Source organism: Phocoena sinus, chromosome 2 (assembly GCF_008692025.1).
Source record: "Phocoena sinus isolate mPhoSin1 chromosome 2, mPhoSin1.pri, whole genome shotgun sequence".
Lineage (NCBI taxonomy): Eukaryota > Metazoa > Chordata > Mammalia > Artiodactyla > Phocoenidae > Phocoena > Phocoena sinus.
In genome coordinates, this window is record NC_045764.1 from 166,901,411 (window position 1) to 166,920,341 (window position 18,931).

The 18,931-nt window shown below is 54.8% G+C and overlaps 1 protein-coding gene across 2 annotated transcripts; it reads left to right on the top strand.

The window, feature by feature from the left end:
- Nucleotides 1–4,667: 4,667 nt before the first annotated feature.
- Nucleotides 4,668–17,547, top strand: CHGA (chromogranin A). 2 transcript variants are annotated; one of them, XM_032617522.1, is made up of 8 exons: nt 4,668–4,915; nt 5,732–5,778; nt 8,071–8,164; nt 9,014–9,082; nt 11,525–11,623; nt 13,171–13,590; nt 14,334–14,806; nt 17,046–17,523. In XM_032617522.1, exons 1-8 carry the CDS (start codon nt 4,870–4,872, stop codon nt 17,127–17,129), a joined length of 1,332 nt encoding a protein of 443 aa, XP_032473413.1. In that variant the 5' UTR covers nt 4,668–4,869; the 3' UTR covers nt 17,130–17,523. The 2 variants fall into 2 exon arrangements, with proteins under 2 accessions (XP_032473413.1, XP_032473408.1); XM_032617517.1 differs by having other exon boundaries at nt 4,675–4,915; nt 13,171–13,596; nt 17,046–17,547.
- The last annotated feature ends 1,384 nt before the right edge of the window (nt 17,548–18,931 follow it).

The following is an 18,931-nucleotide window of genomic DNA, read 5'->3' on the forward strand; positions in this document are numbered from 1 at the left end:
CGGCTCCAGAATGTCAAGACAAGAGGAGCTCAGGGGCAGCGACCTGATTAGAAATGGGGGCTAGAGAACTTGTTCAAAACTTTATATAAAGCCAGGACATGGTTTTGTATGGAGATTGCCTGTATAGACTTGGAGCAATAAATAGAGTCTTTCACCATGTTTCATCCACCTAAAGCTGGAAAAACATCAATTGTCTTTCTCAGAGATGAGAAACCTTAGAAAGCCTGAAGGCAGTAGTTTTGGATGGGCGTTGATGATGAAGATCAGTTAAACATAAGGCTGGTAGAGGGCATAAGGCATGGGAAATAGAGGGAGGTGACACAGACAGACGACTGGTCCCCACACTCCACCGTTTCCTAGCTGTGTGACCTTGGAAGAGCTCCTCCATCTCTCTGAGCTTTGGCTTCTGCATGTGAGAAACAGAGATGTTGATATCTTAGGCACAGGTTTATTGTAAAGATGAAATAAAATAACATGTATAAAGCCCTGTAGCAGATGTCAGTGTTCCACCTATGTCCCCTTGCACCACCTCAGAGGTTACCTGTAGACAGTTCCCATACATGCCAACAGCTTCCAGTGTTTCTCTGTCTGAGGGTATTCTCTGGCAGTGGGAGTTTGCTTGGCCCTTTCACAGAGCAGATAGGAAGTGCGGGGAAATCAATGTCTTCAGGTGAGACCCTCAATGAGGGAAAGGAGTCGACAGGTAAGTATCCCAGCGTCCTCACCCCAGTGGAAAAATCCCGAGGTGTGTCCTACACAGTTTCTCAGTCAGTCCCAGCTAGACTGAGTCTCCACTGCCCTGAGTGGTAACTTGCTCATCAATACACATTTCACTGGTTCTTTTCCTTGTCTCACTTTCCTACTCCCTTGCTCATGGAATAACTTCCAAATGAAGCACTCCCAAATCCTCGCTTAGGGTCTGCTTTTAGGGAAACCCAATCAAAGACAGGCATCTGGGGCTTCCCTGGTGGCGCAGTGGTTAAGAATCCGCCTGCCAATCCAGGGGACACGGGTTCGAGCCCTGGTCCAGGAAGATCCCACATGCCGCGGAGCAACTAAGCCCGTGCGCCACAACTACTGAGCCTGCGCTCTAGAGCCCGCGAGACACAACTACTGAAGTCCGCGCGCCTAGAACCCATGCTCTACAAGGGAAGCCACCGCAATGAGAAGCCCGTGCACCGCAACAAAGAGTAGCCCCTGCTCGCTGCAACTAGAGAAAGCCTGCGCACAGCAACGAAGACCCAACGCAGCTAAAAATAAATAAATAAATAAAATAAATTTATTAAAAACAAAGACAAGCATCTAACCCAATGCCTGGCTCCTTAAAAGGGACCCATCAACAGCACCATACAGGGTTCCTCATCAAAACCATAACACAGAAATTATTTGAGTGGCTATTTTTTCAGTTCTCCCAAGAATGGTGCATAATTCGTACCATTCTAGATGCATGCAAGAGACACTAATTCATGATGAATGCCTTAGGGTATTGGGCTTCATTCTCTTGTAAAACTGCATCCGTAAACAAGTATAATAATTGTGTCTACCTCATAGGACTGTATTGTAACTCTTAGAACAGTGCCTGGTTTTTAGCAAGTTTTCCACAAGGGTTAGTTGTTGGCATCACCCCCATGGGTTGTGTGGTACAGAATGTACATCGTCCTCCAGTATCCCGTCTTCCTTCAGTAATCAGAACCTCCCCGTGGCTGCCCAGTCTCCCTTACAACTAGGTGTGTCCAGTGCCTAAGTCCTAGCCAGTGGGCTGGGAGAAGTGTTGCAGGCAAGGTCTGCATCAGAACTTTACAGAGAAGCTGCTTGGTCTCCATCTACCGTTTGCCCCCTTTGAGATGGTTGAGAAATGGTGGCAACCAGAATAGCTGCCTTGATATCAAAGGTGGAAAATGTTTGTTGAGGATGACACAGCCACCCCGTGGATCCAAACTGTTCACTCTGGGACTGTTGTAGAAGAGACAAATAAGACCCCATCTTATTTCACTGTATTTTAGGATCTTTCGTTCCAGTGGCTTATCCTTACCTAACCAATCCAGCCCAAAGCCAAAGATGGGATCGATGGATGTGAGTTTTCTCCTTCTTTCAATTTTCCATTGTGCCGACCACGTGCCCAGCACTATGCCAGAAACTGAAGTCGAAAGATGAGCAGGACGCAGACCGAATCCCAAGGAGCTCAAAGTGTAATGAGATAGAAGGATCTAGAGGCAAGAAATGCCGACCACGTGTGATAAACACTCACACAAATGTTGTGGAGGCAGAGAGGAGGGAGCAATTACCTCAGGTCCTCAAAAGGATGGAAGCATTTGCCAGGCTATAGGGGAGGGAGTGGAATGATAATGAGAGGCATTCCAGGGAGTGGTAACAGCATGTGAGAAATCATGAGATGGGGGGAAACGTGGGCACTTGAGCAAAACAAGCTCTAGGTCCAACTTTACCATTCACTGGCCATGTGGCGTCTTGGAAGCTCATGTTAGCATCCTGGGTCTCAGTTTCCAAATCTGCAAAGTAGAATAAAAACAATCCTGCTCTAACTTAGGCTGAGGGTTACCGTAAGGGCTCAGTGACGAAACATTCTGAAGAGCTATACGGCATGGTGTAAGTGCTAGTTACTGGCGTCGTCACTTGTAAAACCTAGTTTGGGAGACTTTTGCCGGTTGGTTATGTGTAGCTTCACCGGGCAAACAGGATCGGGCTTCTGGAGAACTAGTGCTCCTGGGAAGGTGGCAGGCGCTCTGAAACTTCCCAGGAGAAAAATCCACTCAGCTTGGAAAGTGGTTCAACTTTCTCCACGGCAGTTGGGCAATGCACATCAAGTGTCTTAAAATGTCCATTTTCTTCGACTGAGGAGTTCACCTACTGTTATATGAAATGACATGAAAGAATTGCAAATGCTACAGAGGTTTGTGTACAGGGTTGTATGTTGCAAACCTTTGCACCACATTCAGGATGACCCACATCAGAAGGGCACTTATGTTTTCAGTGTTTGACTGAAGTTTTTCACTGGGAACTGTCTTTTACCAAGGGAGTCACCTCCACAAAGACTATAGAACATACACTTTAAAGTGATCAGTACTTCTCTCTGGGTTGTGTGAGTACAAGTGATGTTCTGTATTTCTGTGCATTTCCAAGTTTTTGAGACAGACTCCATGTTAATGTTCAGCTCTATTCTCCAGGCTGTTTTCCCTCTACCTCCTTATTATTCCTTGAACACGCCAGGCACATTCCTCCCTCTGGGTATTTGCACTTGCCGTCCCTCTGCCCGGAGCCCTCTGCCCCTGGACACATGCAACCCCCTCCCCCAGCAACTTCAGGTAACTTGCTAAAATGTCACTTCCTTGGTGAGGCCTCTTTAGATCCACCCTCTTTAAAATATAACCCAACCCCTTCCCCCAGCACACCCATCCCCCTTCCCTGCTTCATTTTTGTCCATAGCACTTGTCCCCACCTGACATACCGTGCATACCTACAGCAGCTAAGAGCTGTCCTAAGCACATAGTAGGTGATTAACAAACAGTGGTTAAATGAATGAACACCTGCATGAACAGGACCTTTTTAGTCTCTTCTGAGCTTCTGCCAGCTTTTCCTTTAGGGGCGGGAAGTGGGAAGTAGCAGCAGATGGGAGGGGACTGTTACAGGAAGAAGGGGGGGCTCTTGGACGATGCCAGCTGATGCCAAACTGTTGCCCAGATACCCGCTTCACTATGACAGTGGGGTCAGGTGGCAAAGGGTGAGAACAGTAATGTGGCCAGAGCATAAGGGCCTCAGGGCAGAGAGAAACAAACGAGGAAACCAGCCTTACACACAAACCATCCAGGTTTTGAGAACACTCAAGAGGATGTGAGAGCTGTTCTCAAACACACAAATGGGTTATCAGCCACAAGAAGGTGATCCTAAGGGGCTGAACGAGGTCTAATGAGTACAAGTTACAAAGACCTCTATTTCGGTTTGATATCAAGAACTGTCCCCTACCCCTCCCTCCCCACCCCCCATGAGCGCTGTCCAACAACAGCCAAGGCCCAGGATTCACTCATCTGTGGGTTGAACTTTCAATCAGTACATTCAACAGTTATCAGTTAAGGGCATTTACTCTGTCAGGTGCCCTGCTCAGGACTATGAAAGCAATGAAGACTAAACGTTATTCAAATAAATAAATGCATATTAGAAATCGTGAAAGCACAAAACTGGGTTGCCAGAGAGAGAGGCCTGATTCAGACAAGGGGTCGGGGACCTCTAGACGGCCTCCTAGATATTTGAGGGAGCCCCGAATGGTGAGCATGCCTCTAGCCAGTGGGATCGAGGAAGCAAGACCCCCTCAGGAGGGGGCCCTCAGGAGCAAGGAGTGGTGCGCTAGAATTGGCAGGACCTCAGCGCACTTCGGCGGCCCACGAGGTCCAGAGGCTGGAGGTGACTTGTCCACGGACACACAGCAAGTCGGTGGAGCTGTCGAGGGGTGGACGATCCGCTGAGTCCCCCGTGCCGCCTCCTGGAAGCCAGATATCCTCCTCGCTGCCTCACCCAAGAGCTGTCTGAGGCGGTGGCCATCAGCAACAGCCCGTGAGCCTGGGGGTGTTGCGAACTGCGGCCAGACCCCCGGAGGGTAGGGGCGGGTCCTATGACGTCATTTCCGGGGCCCGGGGTGTATATAAGTGGGGCGCGAGGGTGCCACTGCTGCAGTGCCCGAGCCCAGAGGGGAAAGGTGGTGGGGGGATCGACAGGCGGACGCACACGGAGACCTTGCGACCCCCATCCCCGCGCCTGTGTCGCCGAGGCCGCCCGGAGCGACCAGTCCAGCCACCCCTCGCCCCAGTGCGCGCCGCGCCCGGCCCCAGACCGCCAGCTGCTCGGCGCCCCGGGTTCGCCATGCGCTCCGCAGCGGTCCTAGCGCTTCTACTCTGCGCCGGGCAAGGTGAGCGAGCGCGGGGCCTTTGGGGAGAGGGTCCCGGGCGTCCCTGCCTGCTCTTGCCCTGCCTGCCCTGAGGTCCGGGCACCGCGCAGCGCCGCGCGCTCCTCCATGCCTTCCCTCCGGCGCGGCGAGTTTTCAGCGCCACGGACAGCGCCTCGCCTCCCACCCGACCCCGCAAAGGGGCCCGGGAGCTGATCCCGCAGGCCTGACTCTTTGACTCGGACTCCCGACCCCGCGGGGCAGGGTCCCCTGACGTCCCCACCCCGTGTCTGGGCTGCTTCAGGGCCGGCGCCGGCTCTGCGTCGTGGCCGGCCAAGGTCATCGGGGTAGGTGGGAGGATCGCTGCGGGCTCCCCACTCGCCTGCCTCCCCCTGCATCCTCCCTCTGCCCCCGTCTGTCTACCCTTGACTTCTACCTCTCCCATCCCCCGTCACAGTCCTCCTCTTCCATCTCTTCCGCTCCCCTCACCCTCTTTTCTGTCACCTCTGGGGTCTCTCTGCCTCTCCCTCATCCTCCCCCAGCCCGATCCCACTCAGCCATTGGCCTGTTTGCACAGCTCTTGCTTTCGGCTCACACACCCCGTCCAGAGCACGAGCTTTCCCAAGGGGAAGGGTTAGGGCTCTCAGTGCAGCCTCTGGGAGCCATCTCCGGGGTGGGGGGGTGGGGCAGCAGCTGGGGAAGGGAAATAAAATCAGTTCAGCATCTCATTTGGGTGGAGGTGGTCTTAAGAGGGAGCGCGCCTGATGGAACCAGTCTGGAAGGACCGCGTTCTCCCCTCGGAGCAGAGGAGTGACCCCAGCTCTCTCTTTTTCTTCCTAGTCATTGCCCTCCCTGTGAACAGCCCTATAAATAAAGGGGACACTGAGGTAAGAAGGGGTGCGGGGATGCCCCGGCATGGGGGCCAGGAGCATAAAGCCAAGAGCCAGCACTGCGGCTGCTGAGCCTGGGGACGGCTTCGCCAAAAGAAGACATCAAAGTCTGCTAGATTTCCCTGTTCTCCTCCTGTGGGGCCTTCCCCCGCCTCCTCTGAGTTGGGTGTGCAGCCCGATGGGGCCTGTGTCTTACCTGCGGGGCCCAGGTGCCAGGCCCCCTGTCTTGAACACTCCGAATCTCACAGGCCCACCACGGGCTGGCAGGGGTGACTTCTCTGAGGCTGTGGTTGTCCACCGACCTGCGGGAACAGTCTTCATCTGCCTGGCTCCGGCCTCCCGCTTTGCTCTTCCCCAGAGCCCTGCCAGCAACACACCCGCCCCGTCCCCCAGTCACTAAAGCCCTGGCTGGCTCTCCCAAAGGGCCACAGTGAAAACACTCTTGATCATGGCTCCTGCACCCAGGGTCCCAGCCAGTTGGGGCTGCTGGTGGAGGTCACCCAGGAAAGGGCCTTAGAAGACACTGGTGGGGGCTTCTGTGGCCAGCAAAAGACACTCTGTGTTGGGTGTGTACTCGAAATTCATTCATGTCTGAGTTGGGGCTGTTTTTCCAGTCTCTGATGTTCACAGATACCTCCACTTGGGAGTCAGAGAAATTTCTACTCCCTGCCTTTTCAGGAGCTGTTTTCTTCTATTCCAGAGAGGCTGTAGTTGAAACCCAAAACATCAAAGAGATTTCAACCTCAGTTTGCTCATTTCCTATTCATTAGTTACAGACAGCCCTAAATTTAAACCTATACCACTCATTGTTAGCTGTGTGATGTTGGGACGATTCCTTAACTTTTCTGAGCTTCCCCTTTTCCTGTCTATAATAATATTTCCTTTGAGGGGAGTTGTAAGGAATTGGAATCATGTGAAGTACCTGGCACATAGTTGGTCCTCGGTAAATAAGCATTTTCATTCCTAGAGCTTCCTTTCATGACCTCCCCATCACTCTTGGGACCCATAACCAATTGCTCTCTCCCAGAATCTGTCCTCATGGACTGGTGGTTACCTGATTTCCCCAGTGCAAGACTTTTGGTTGCAGGGAGATATAGGGTGCAGGCTATAAGCTCCTCCCTGCCAGGTGCCCTTATGGGACACACTTTGTATTCAGCAGCCTGGGGTCAGAGACACCGGAGCAGCTGGTGAAGACCTGCACGTTTTAACCTAGGATGCCATGACTACCGTAGAGCCTGTTTGCCATCCTGGATCTTCGGATGGGCTGCCTTGGCATCCCGTAGACACAGCCTCCCGCCCCCCCACTCCCCACCAGTGTTGCCTGTTGCGTGTCTGACACCTCCTGCTCCTCTGGCCAACTCTAGGCAGCTGAAGCAGGTTGGGAGTCGTGAATCCCTCCCTGGGTGTGTGTGTCACTTCATGCATTATAGAGTATTTTCCCATCTGTGCCTCATCACCCTGGGAGGGGAGTTGGGAAGGTCTTCTCACTCCCATTTTACAGATGAGGAAATTGAGGCTCAGAGAGGTCAAGTCGCTTGCCCAAGATCACACAGCTAGGATATCACACTACGGTTGGCACCATCTTCAGATATCATTCACTTATTGGCTGCCTGATTATCCATAGCACCTTGCTGGGCACTAGACAAGACTTTCAGAGATATGGCTGCTGTCGGCCTGGGATGGACACCCGGATGTAGCAGATAGATGTGTGCCCACATCCAGCCAGGGGATTCACCTGGTGGGTGACTGTGGAGCCAGACTGTGAGGCTGTCACTCCCTGCATGTGACAACACCATGGATATCTAGAGAGAGTTTTCCAAGTCTTGTTTCCAGACAGGGTAGAGCCAGGAAAGGTCTTTGTTCTCCACTGGGTGGTCCAGAAAGGCCTCCTGGAGATAGCTGACCTTTTGGGCATCTGCAAGACTAAAGTACTTTTGCAAGACACACCCCTAATGCCCAGGAGCAGCTTCCCCATCTTCAGAGAAACCCTTGGGATGAGAGGGTACGGGGTACCCACCCTCACCTTAGAGGGGCTCCTGCCGGCCTGGTGATTGGGGTGCCTGGCACTTGGTAAGCACTGTGTAAGGTTTTTTGGTTTTGTTTTTAATTATTACTATTGCTGTTACTATGTAGCTAAGAAAGCAGAGCTGTGCCCCTGAGCTAGGTGTCCATGGACTCCTAAAGACACAAGAGAATGTCCTTATGTCCTCCGTAGAAATTTACCCTGGAGCTTCAAGGAACTGAGCCCCATGCCCAAACCAGCCCCAACCTGCCCCAATCTCTTCCCAGGTGATGAAGTGCATCGTGGAGGTCATTTCTGACACGCTCTCCAAGCCCAGCCCCATGCCTGTCAGCCAGGAGTGTTTCGAGACACTCCGAGGAGGTATGGGCCAGGCTTGGGGTGAGGGGCTGCTGCCTGCTGGGCTGGGGGGCAAGGACATGGGGTGTGGTTTTGGATGGAATTCAGTGATTTAATTCAGTAGTCACTGACCAAGTGCCTGCCTCAGCCAGGCCTGTGCAGGGTGGTATAGAGAGATGAAGGGCTTACAGCCCCTGTGAGCCCAGAGCTTACAGACTAGCAGAAGGGACAGATATGAACACAATTAACCAGAATCCTGGGCAGAATGAAACCAGGGCTGGAACAGCGAGCCACCAGAACGTGAGGTCCCTGTGGACAAGGCTTTGCGTGCTATATCCCCAGCGCCGAGAACAACCCCTGGCACCCGGTAGATACCCTCTAGATGTACGATGAATAAAAGAACAGTGTGGGTGGGTGGGCATGAGAAGGACAAAGCTTTCCAAGCAGGCAGTCAATGTTGGATAGATCCAACATTAGCACTGGGGTTGGGCTTTAAGATAAAAGTTGAAAATCAGTAAGTAGAAAAATGAAAAAAGAGCACCCCGGGTGGCGTGGAAAACACGGGCAAAGGCATGGAGATGAAAGAACACGTTGTGCTTAGAGACACCCCTGCATCACCTCAGGGGCTGCCATCTCTTGGCGAAGGTCTGGGTGCAGGGACTGTGGCTGACCTTTCTGATATAATAGCAGATGGAGAGATACCTTGGAAGGGAGGTCATTTCAGAAGTGTTATCTCAAGACCCAATCTTGCTGCTACCACCCAGGTTTTGAGTTTCCAGAAGAAATTCCTTGTGCTCAGCTGAAAATATTGATGGCAATCTCTTTCTGGGCTGTTCTCTGGAAACCACCCGTAACGACTCTTTCTCATTGCAGATGAACGGATCCTCTCAATCCTGCGACATCAGAATTTGCTGAAAGAGCTCCAAGACCTCGCTCTCCAAGGTATTTTCCAACCGCTGCATGCCAATCTGAGTAAATTCCAGTAACTGAGAGTCAGAAAATCATGGTGGCAGGTTGAGCAAGGTCTTGTTTCTGATACCCAGTTATTGCCTTTCAATTATAGGGTGGCAAGGTGGGGTCCTCTGTGCCACCTGGTCCGGTCTATAATTAATGTAATTAAAGAGATCAAGGCCCAGAGAGGTTGAGTGACTGGTCCAAGGTCACATAGTAAGTTAAGGACATCCCAAGACCAGATGCAGCTCTTCTAATACCCCATGGTCTCTGGAGTTCAGCCATTTTAGAGGGGACACTTTCAAGACTAGGTTGCAGAGAGGATCCCTTTTCTCTGTTAACAGAAAAGAAAATTGGTCTCCAGGAGAGAGGAGGGGCCCCTTTGCCCTCGTGAGCTTCTGCTCAAGGGGGAGATGGGAGAAGCAGGGTCTTGCTTGCCCCAAAACACAGACCAGACTTTCAGTGTGCTTTCAGAGCGAGACATGGCTTTCTCCAAGAGGTTAAGAAAATCTACTGATGCTCTTGGGAATGGAGTGATTTTGTGAGGTAGTGAGCGCCTTGTCACTGAGGATGTTCAAGCAGAGCCTGGATAGGATGCTGGGAAGGAGGGTTAGGCTGATGTCATCCCACAGAGTTAGCTGCTCTGCCCAGCCCCAGGCTCCATCTTGGGTTCATGTGAGGTACAGAGGCCTCCCTGGCAAATTGGAAACAATGGGTTCTGGCCCTGCATCTGCCCCAGGCTGACTCCCTGGGGGAAGTGGCTTTTATTTGGGGCAGGGCCATAGGCACCCTTGTGCTTCTCCCTGAGAATGGCCCTCAAGCATGAATCTTGCGTCTCCCTCTAAAGAAAGTGAGGGCCCATCTTTAAGGCTGGGCTTGTGTCTTGGATGGGGTAGGGTGGAGGGCATGAAGGCTGCTGGGGCTCAGGGAAGGCCCCCACCTTGAGGCTTCTGGGGCAGACTGGGCCATGTGTGAGAATGGAGAGGGATCTGGGGAGGTGGCAAGTGAAAATAACCACAGCAGGAGGGCTCCCTGAGACCCTCCCCAAGTTAGCACGCCATTCTTTCTCTCACTCGCTCGTCCTCCTGGAAGACAACATCCACCGCATATCGTTGCTAGGAGTGCAGTATGATAATTTTTAAATTAAGTATTGAGTGACTGACTTACTGCATTTAAATAATTAAATATAATGTCAATGGAGACTACTATAGGGGATGTGTCCTGAAACATCTGTTTACACACATACACACACAGTGTGTGTGTCTAATATAAACAGTGTCCAATATACAGGTACATTATTATTTTCTATTAAAAGCGTATGGGATAGGGCTTCCCTGGTGGCGCAGTGGTTGAGAGTCCGCCTGCCGATGCAGGGGACACGGGTTCGTGCCCCGGTCCGGGAAGATCCCACGTGCCGCGGAGCGGCTGGGCCCGTGAGCCATGGCCACTGAGCCTGCGCGTCCAGAGCCTGTGCTCCGCAACGGGAGGGGCCACAACAGTGAGAGGCCTGCGTACCGCAAAAAAAAAGAGAGTATGGGATAGATCTATATGTCTCTCTGTCCATCCATCCATCCATCTACCCATACATCCACTCATCCACCCACTCCCTCTTCTGTACTCTCATGTCTTCTGCACACCTCTATCCTAGCATTTACCATGCAGCAACCCTGTTTTATAGATGAGCAACCAGGTCTTGGATCGCCCAAGTCACCCAAGGTCACAGAGCAAGGAATTAACCAAGAAGTGTGGACCCCAGTCGGCCGGGGGCCAGATCTGCACGTACCCCCGGCCCACAGCCCCCATGTCAGCCTGCTCTGGCCACCCCAGAAATTCTCACCATGGGAAAAAATCACCAGCAGCTGCAGAGTTGGCCTGGCCCGGGCCACCATCAAGAACCAGGGATGGGTGGAGACAGAGCAGACAGCATAGCCTGGTGCAGGGGCTGATGCAGGGAGAAGGGTCTCTGGTGCTGACCCTGGGCTTGGATGCAGACAAGAGCTCAGCCTGGGCTTATGGGGTCCAGGGGGAACAGGGGTTGCCCGAATCAAGAGCGCCCATGAGGGGACAAGCAGTCACTATTACCTCTTGCTGCAGGGTCCCCTAGCTACGAGCCAGGTCCTGAGGGCCCTCCACTCTCTACTTCTGCCCCTGGGACCGTCTGCTCCATCTGTGCCTTTGTTGCTCCATGAGCCAGCAGGCAGGGCTTGTTCTTATTTTCTGGGTGAGAAATGGAGTCTGGAGAGGTGATGGGGCCAGGAGGGGGCGGCCAGCCCTTACCAACCCCCACCAGCTCCTACCCCCTCGGTCTCTCACGGGGCAAGCCCAGAACATGATGTGCCCACTTTACAGATGAGGAAACAGAGGCCTTCCCTCTCACAGACAAACATGTGGAGCTCAGACCAAATGGGACCTTTTTCTCCGTTTTTCATACAGGAGCCAAGGAGAGGGCACATCAGCAGAAGAAACACAGCAGTTATGAGGATGAACTCTCAGAGGTTCTTGAGAAGCAGAATGACCAGGCCGAGCTGAAGGGTCAGTGCCGACCAGTCTGGCCAGGGACCAGGGGAGGGAGGATGAAAATAACAGTACTTATGATAGATCGAGGGTTCCTGGGAGTCAGAAGCCCCTCCTTTAGGCCCTTGTAAGGTAGCTCATATTTCCTTCTCTTTACAAATGGGGAAACTGAGTCCCAGGGAGGTTGAAGTACCTTCCCAAGGCATAATTGGAGATGTGACTCTGGGTCTGTCTCACTCCAAAGCCCTTGATCGGTCCCATCTGCCCACTTCAGGGACTGACACTCTCGGGCAGGAGGTCTCTGGCCTGGCAGATGGGCAGCTTCGACTCTTCCCAGTGGCCACCGCAACGGGGTCCCCACCCCCAGCGCCTGCCCTCCTGGGAATTAGTGGTGCCTTAGCATAGCCTAGTGGCAGCAGGATCCCAGAGGGGTAGGTTTGAAACCCTAAATGAACCTGGATCATCTTTCTTGAAACCAGAGAGCTTTTAGGGGTCACGGATCATGGCTTAGGTCAAGGGGATGCTCTGCTACTCACCTTTCTGCCTAGAAACAGCCACACAGTGGCCCCTGCAGCCCTGCTCTTTGCATGTGGAAGGTGAGTGAATAGGGCCAGTTCCTAAGAGCGGGGATCTCAGTGGTCTTCTGTCGGGGCTGAGAGGGGAAGCCTGCTGGTGTGGCCGAGGTGCCCTTGCATTGGCCAGGCCTGTCACCCTAGTGGCTGCTGGGGGCACAGCAGGGACTCCCACATTTTGGCTCCATGGAAATGAGTGTCTGGTTGACTCTAGATGTCTGCCATGGGCTGTAGGAGGGGAATAGTGGAGCATTAATGGGGGTGGCAGCCACATGTCAGTGCAAAGAGCACCCAGTACTTGGCATTTGGAAGCTTGGGTTCAAGGCTCAGCACTGCTGACTGCAAGCACAGACCACCTTACCTTTCTGAGAATTGGTTTGAGTTTCTGTCAAATGGGCATGGGAGCTTTTCCACCTGGAGTCCTGGAGTCAAATGATGGAATGTACTTGGTAGTGTCTTGTTCAACAGTGATCATTCTAGCAGTGGGAAGGATTTTTACTAGTTAGAAGGCTGTCTTCAAAGCAGCTACAAGAAAATACCTTTTAATGAAACCTGACAAACATTGAGGAATTGAGCACTTTCACAGGATGCTCAAGACAGAATACCTGCACAGAGGGGAGAATGAAGTTGCAGTAATGGTGCCTCTTACACAGAGAGGTTAAGGAACTTGCCCAAGATCACACAGCAATTCAACTGCTGTCTTAATTTTAAATTCAAGGCTCTATCTTCTGGGGTCATTTTCAAGGTCTTTTTAGAAAAAAGAAAATCACATCTTGCTTCGAGAGGTAGAATTACAGAGAAAGAAACATAATCCAGTTGCCCTCAGGTCAAACCTAGACATGGAGAGGGCAACCCTAATTCTCTCATGGGTGTCTTGGGCTGGGCTTACTGGAAGCCAAGAGATACAGTGGTTAAGATATGAAATTGGTCTCTGGGGAGATCCCACGTGCAGCCTGGTCCTCAGGGCCTGACTTTGCTCTGTTGTTTCTGTAGAGGGGACAGAAGAGGCGTCCTCCAAGGATGCTATGGAAAAAAGAGGAGATTCTAAAGAGGTGGAGAGGAATGGTGAAGATGCGGATGGACCCAGGCCTCAGGCCTCCCCGGAGCTTGGGCAGGGGTCCAAGCCTGAGGAGGACAACCAGGCCCCAGGGGAGGAGGAGGCCTCCTCCAATACCCACCCCCTAGCCAGCCTCTCCAGCCAGAAACAACCAGGCCCACAGGCCGAGGAGGACAGCGAGGGCCCCTCCCAGGGTCCAGTGGGCAGAGAGAAGGGCCTGAGTGCCGAGCAAGGGCAGCAGGCAAAGAGAGAAGAGGAGGCCGAGGCTGGAGAGGAGGCTGTCCCGGAGGAAGAAAGCGCCCCCACCGCAGCATTTAACCCCCACTCGAGCCTCGGCTACAAGGAGATGCAGAGGGGTGAGAGTATGTATGACGTCTGAGACACCAACAAATGTGTTGGGGAGAGGGCGATGGGACGGAGGGGGGGGCCTCACCCACAATCTCATTCCACCTTCACGACAACCCTGAAAGGTAGGTATTATCTCCATTTGCCTGATGGGAAACCAAGGCTCAGAGAGGTTAAGTAATTTGCCCATGGTCACACAGCTAATTTGTGTAAAAGCTGAGATTCCAACCCAGGCTCGTCTGACTCCAAAACCCTGCATCTCCCACTGTTCCACATAGCCCCTCCCCAGCACCCCCACCCCACCCCCGGAGGGGAGAGGGACTTTGCAGCGTGGGTAGGTGGGCTTTGGGAACAGAGGGACAGCATGACAGGTGGCAACAGGCTGGTCTGGGGACACTGTTAGCTTCACCCAGGGTTTAGGAAAGCCCCTGGCTCCTCGTGAGGCCCTGGTCAGGGTCTTCCCTCCCTCCCCAGGTGGGTGACCCCCGGGTCAGGGCTTCTGGGGTGAGAGGGCCGAAGGAAGAGGCAGACTCTGGCCAACCCACCCCTCAGAGCTTTAGTGGGTCTTGTAAAGCACGGTGTCAAGATGGCTTTTCCCTCCCGATGGAATCCGTTGTGAGGGGCTGAGCTGGACCCCGCCTACGGGTTCTGTGGTCCCAACCGTGGCCACAGAGAGGCCCCGGGGAGTGACAGGGACTGGGGAAAGTGACGGTGCCTCCCTCATTCCCCTGCTCTTGTCCACCGCCTGCTCCAGGTTGGCCCGAGGCTCTGGCTGTGGATGGAGCCGGGAAGACTGGGGCTGAGGAGGCGCCATCCCCCAAGGGGAAGGGGGAGCGGGACCATTGCCTGCAGGAGGAGGCGACGGCAGGGGCCCCGCAAGGCCTCTTCCGGGGCGGGAAGAGCGCGCAGCCTGAGCAGGAGGGGGAGGGGCGGCTCCCCAAGGAGTGGGAGGATGCCAAGCGACGGAGCGCGATGGACCAGCTGGCCAAGGAGCTGACCGCCGAGAGGCGGCCGCAGGGGGAGGCGGCGGAGGAGGACCCGGACCGGGCCATGAAGCTCTCCTTACGGGCCCGGGGCTACGACTTCAGCGGTCCTGGGCTGCAGCTGCCACGAGGCTGGAGGCCATCCTCCCGGGAGGACAGCGTCGAGGCGGGCCTGCCCCTACCGGTGCGTGGCTACCAGGAGGAGAAGAAAGAGGAGGAGGGCAGCGCCAACCGCAGACCAGAGGTTGGTATGGGCGGGGGGAGCCGGCCCTGGGCCAGGCCCCGGGAGCATGGGCCCAGCTGGGGGTCAGCTGCAACCAGGCATGTGGCCCCTGCACCACTGAGGGGACACTGTCCCCCCTGGAGTCTGGGACTGGAGGGGCACTCAGACAGGGGGCTCTCGGGAAGCTGGGAAGGGACAGGGGAAAGGGTGTGTCAGTCAGGGGGGCAAGTGAACCCCAGCTCATGGAGGGGGGCACCCAGGAAAGCTGGCGGACAGGAGACAGAAGCTGGAGAGCTGGTGAGTCAAGCCCGTTCCCAGAGATGCTGGGCGGGGACTTTGTCCTGAAGGCAATAGGGAGCCTCTGCAGGCTTGGGAGCAGGACAAGGGAGTGACTGACTGGTGGAGCTTGGAGCTTTGGATGGAGAGGGCTTGGAAACTAAAAAGACCTGGCAGGGACTGGCCTGGGGAGGGCTACTTGCTGCCTGGGGGATCCAGGCTCAGGGCAGCATTGGCCTTGAGAGCTGGGAGGGCACGGCAGGAGGGGACACTGGAGTCATCCTGGGAAGGCCCTACTGTTGGTCCAGCCATGTCCTCTCCTGTACCCGTGCAGCCCAACCACACCCTCCTCCCAGGTTCAGGCCCTGCCTCCCACCCCGATGGCGAAGGCAGCAGGGGCAGGGCCAGCTGGACCTCAGGGCCTGGTGGTGATGGGTGGGGAAGGCACGGACCTGTGCCAGAAGACCTGGGTCCTGCCTCCTAGCTGGGTGACCTTGGGCCAGTCACTCCCCTTCTCTGAGCCTCATCGGTGTCCCCATTTGTGAAAAGGGGGTAAGAAGTCCTTTCTGCTCACCTCATCATCATGATCAGAATGCACGCGAGCTCTGAAAACCTGGCCGTGCCCAGGGCTGCTTGGGAAGCTCAGTGGGGTGCAGGGACATGGATGGTCCCATAGGAGGGGATGGGATGGGACTTTGGGGCAGGCTGGCGACACCACCTTGGGGCTGGAGGAGGCCTTGGGGGGGTCTTCAGGTCTCAGTGCCCAGGTGGGAATCGGGGCCTTATGGGGGTGGGACATGTTCAAGGCTCTGGCCCCAGTGCTCTTCTCTGCCCACCCAGAAGAGGATGTGGTCCCTTCCTTGGGTCCCCGAGCCATTCTCTGGGCCTGGGACCAGGGTCCCAGCAGCCTGAGAGGAAGGAGCCTCCTTCTTGGGAGCTGGCGCTAAGAGAGGTCACCTGCCTATGTCTCCAAGGACTGAGGGGACGGGGCTCCAGGAAGCAGCAGCCTGCCCCCCACCCCTCCCCAAGGCTGGGCACCTTTGATCGTTGCCTTCCCCACCCACAGAAGCTGGACAGAGCCAGGTGCCTTGGGGCACCCTCCAGCTTCCCTTCTCCACAGGCAGAGGGAGGCTTGGACTGCAGGGTGGAGAAACGGAGACCCCTGAGTCCTGTGGACAGGACGGAGCAGGGCCCCATCCACTTAGCCCAAAGATCTTAGAAACAGCCCCAGAATTACAGAACTCCTGCCCGGGGGCTACTCCAAGATGGGGGCCTCTGGGGTCCCTGTTTCCATGGCAACCATCATCCATCTATTCTGACTGGGCCCCAGGTGGGTGCCCTCTGCTTGGCATCAGGCAGGGACCCCAGGAAGACCACCCCTCTCAGGTCAAAGCTGGGGCGTGGCCTTCCCTGACCCCTGCTCAGAGTCTGAGGGCATGCTCTGTGGGTGTCAGTCCCAGAGGGTCCCCTGCTGCCCTGGACCACCCTGGCAGCTGGAGCTTGGGCACCCAGTGACTGGGACTGAGGATGCAAGCCCAGCCCTAGGCAGGTCTCACGTCCTGAAACCTGGGCCACAGACTGCTGACCCCTCAGGTAGGAAGGCCCGTGGCAGACAGGAAACCCAGGCACGGCCTCACCCAGGAAGCCATCGTCACAGTCTAGGCCTTGGGGTCGGGGCACTGGAAGGTGCTCTGAAGGGCACCGGAGGCTTCGTTTTCCGTGTGCCTGCCCAGAGCCATTCAGGGGGCGGTGGGCCTGCGTCCACCAGGGCACATTTCTGCGCCCAGTGCCCCTCAGAGCAGCCCCGCAGGGCGGCATCACTGCCCCCATGGAACAGATGAGGCCCTTGAGACCCAGAAAGGCAAAGCCACCTGTCCAAGGCCACACAGCTAACCCGGGCACAACCAGTCTGTCTGCACGCCCCACGCTGCTGGCACAGGCTCCCTGGGCCAGTCCCCGTGGGACTCTTCACATTCTCTCCTAGGACCAGGAGCTGGAGAGCCTGTCGGCCATCGAGGCGGAGCTGGAGAAGGTGGCCCACGAGCTGCAGGGGCTACGGCGGGGCTGAGGCGCCGGCTGGCCCCACCAGCCAGGGCCCCGAGGCACCCTGTGGTCCTGGCTCTGTTGTCCCCTTGGCAGGTCTTGGCCAGATGGCCTGGGCGCTGCTTCCGGTAGGGAGACCGCCCCCAACCTGCCCAAGCCCAAGCCACCCTGTTGCCCCTACGCTCCTTTCCTCCTGTACTTGACCCCTGCCTCAGTGTGGCCCCCGCAGGGCGGACCCCTGACTTTAAACAATTTTCCTCTCTCTGAACACGGGCAGCTTTCTCGAAGCTTCCCTTCCACCATTAGAGCCATTGGGCACAACTGCAATAACTTCTGACTTTTGGGTGAAAGCTGAGAACTCCTGACTCTAACATACACTGTACAAAATTTATCTAAGGATAAATAAATCTGCTCTGGGCTCTTCCCTGTTTCTTTGAACCTTCCCCCGCCTTGACTCCAAGTGGGGTAGGATGGACTGGATTTCAGGCAAAAGGACAAGGGGGAGGTTCACTTCCCCTGGGGTGCCTCTGGGCCACTTTCCAGCCAGGGGATCGTGGGCAAGTGACATTGCTGCTTGAAGTATCAGTTTCCATCTGTAAAATGGTGCCGACACCCGCCCCAAAGCATGTGTGGGATTAAATAACACTCTTCCCCTATCTCCCAGCCACACATGAACTGGGCCATGCAGGGGTGGGGCCAGTTTGGGAAAACAGCCTCTGTTCTCTCTCTGCTGGGTGGAAGCCCTGACAAGCCCCGGTTTAGTGCCTGTCACCAAGGCCACAGGCCCCAGCCAGCTTTGGACTTCCTGACCTGGGCCTCTGAGCTGCAGGCCCCCCTCGGCATAAATCTGTCATCCCCTCTGACCTGATACGTGCACAGGACTCTGGGACGTCTGAAGTTCTTGAACTTAATGGTTCACTATAGCACGGCAGTCTTAGTCGCAGTTTTGAGAACGAGGAAACTGAGGCTCACAGGGTGAGATGACTCATCGAAGTCACAGGCAGGAATGATGCCCAAAACGTTTAACCACGGGGGCTGCAGGATTATGCAACCAGAACAGACAGGCTGGTGTGCTGGACCGGTGTGGACCAGCTGAATATCAGGGCCGATCATTCAGTCATTCAACAAACACCCGTGAGCAGCTGCTATGGGCCCGGCAGGCCTGGGCACACAGGAGTGGCCCGGACAAGCCCTGACTTCAAGAAACACACTGCCCAGAGAATGTGGGCCTGGAATCCCCAGCCTAGCTGTAGAGCTTGGACAAGCATTCCTGGTGCTCTTGGAGCCTCATCTATAAAATGGGGACAATACTTATGACCTCTTCACCAGATCATGGTGAGGATTCGAGGGTCTAGACAGCCTGGACCAGAAAACCACTACAATGGCGATACAAGTCACTTGAGGGTTCTTGGCAAGTCTGGGCCTCTCCTGAGTCCGGCGAGGGGGCTGCTGCTGCCTCTCATCCCCTGAAGCACGGAGGGACACCCTCCAAAGAGCTGGCGCCATGAGGTGTTTATTCACATGTTTCAAAGGGACAGGTTTACGCCCCATCCCCAACAATTACCGAAATAACAAACACAGCACTAACTGTATTTAGTCAACTATCAGGACACCCACCACCAAGACCACTTAGCAGATAAAGAGAACACAGATACCCCATCCCAGAGATGGGCCACCTGTGTTGTCATAAACACACGGGGCAGAAGTGCAACCAAGTCAAAAGAGCCAGAGGTTCTTGGTTTTTACAGAAGCCGTGATTTTACACATAGTACATATAGATTCACATAAACATTATATACACGTATGCACACAAACTCAGTACGAGCC

Bases quoted from the DNA above. Each gene is read 5' to 3' on its own strand.
- CHGA (XM_032617517.1), top strand. From the start codon at position 4,870: ATGCGCTCCGCAGCGGTCCTAGCGCTTCTACTCTGCGCCGGGCAAG. The intron at 5,779-8,070 runs GTAAGAAGGGGT...ATCTCTTCCCAG, and splicing joins TAAATAAAGGGGACACTGAG to GTGATGAAGTGCATCGTGGA. The intron at 13,597-14,333 runs GTATGTATGACG...CGCCTGCTCCAG, and splicing joins GGAGATGCAGAGGGGTGAGA to GTTGGCCCGAGGCTCTGGCT.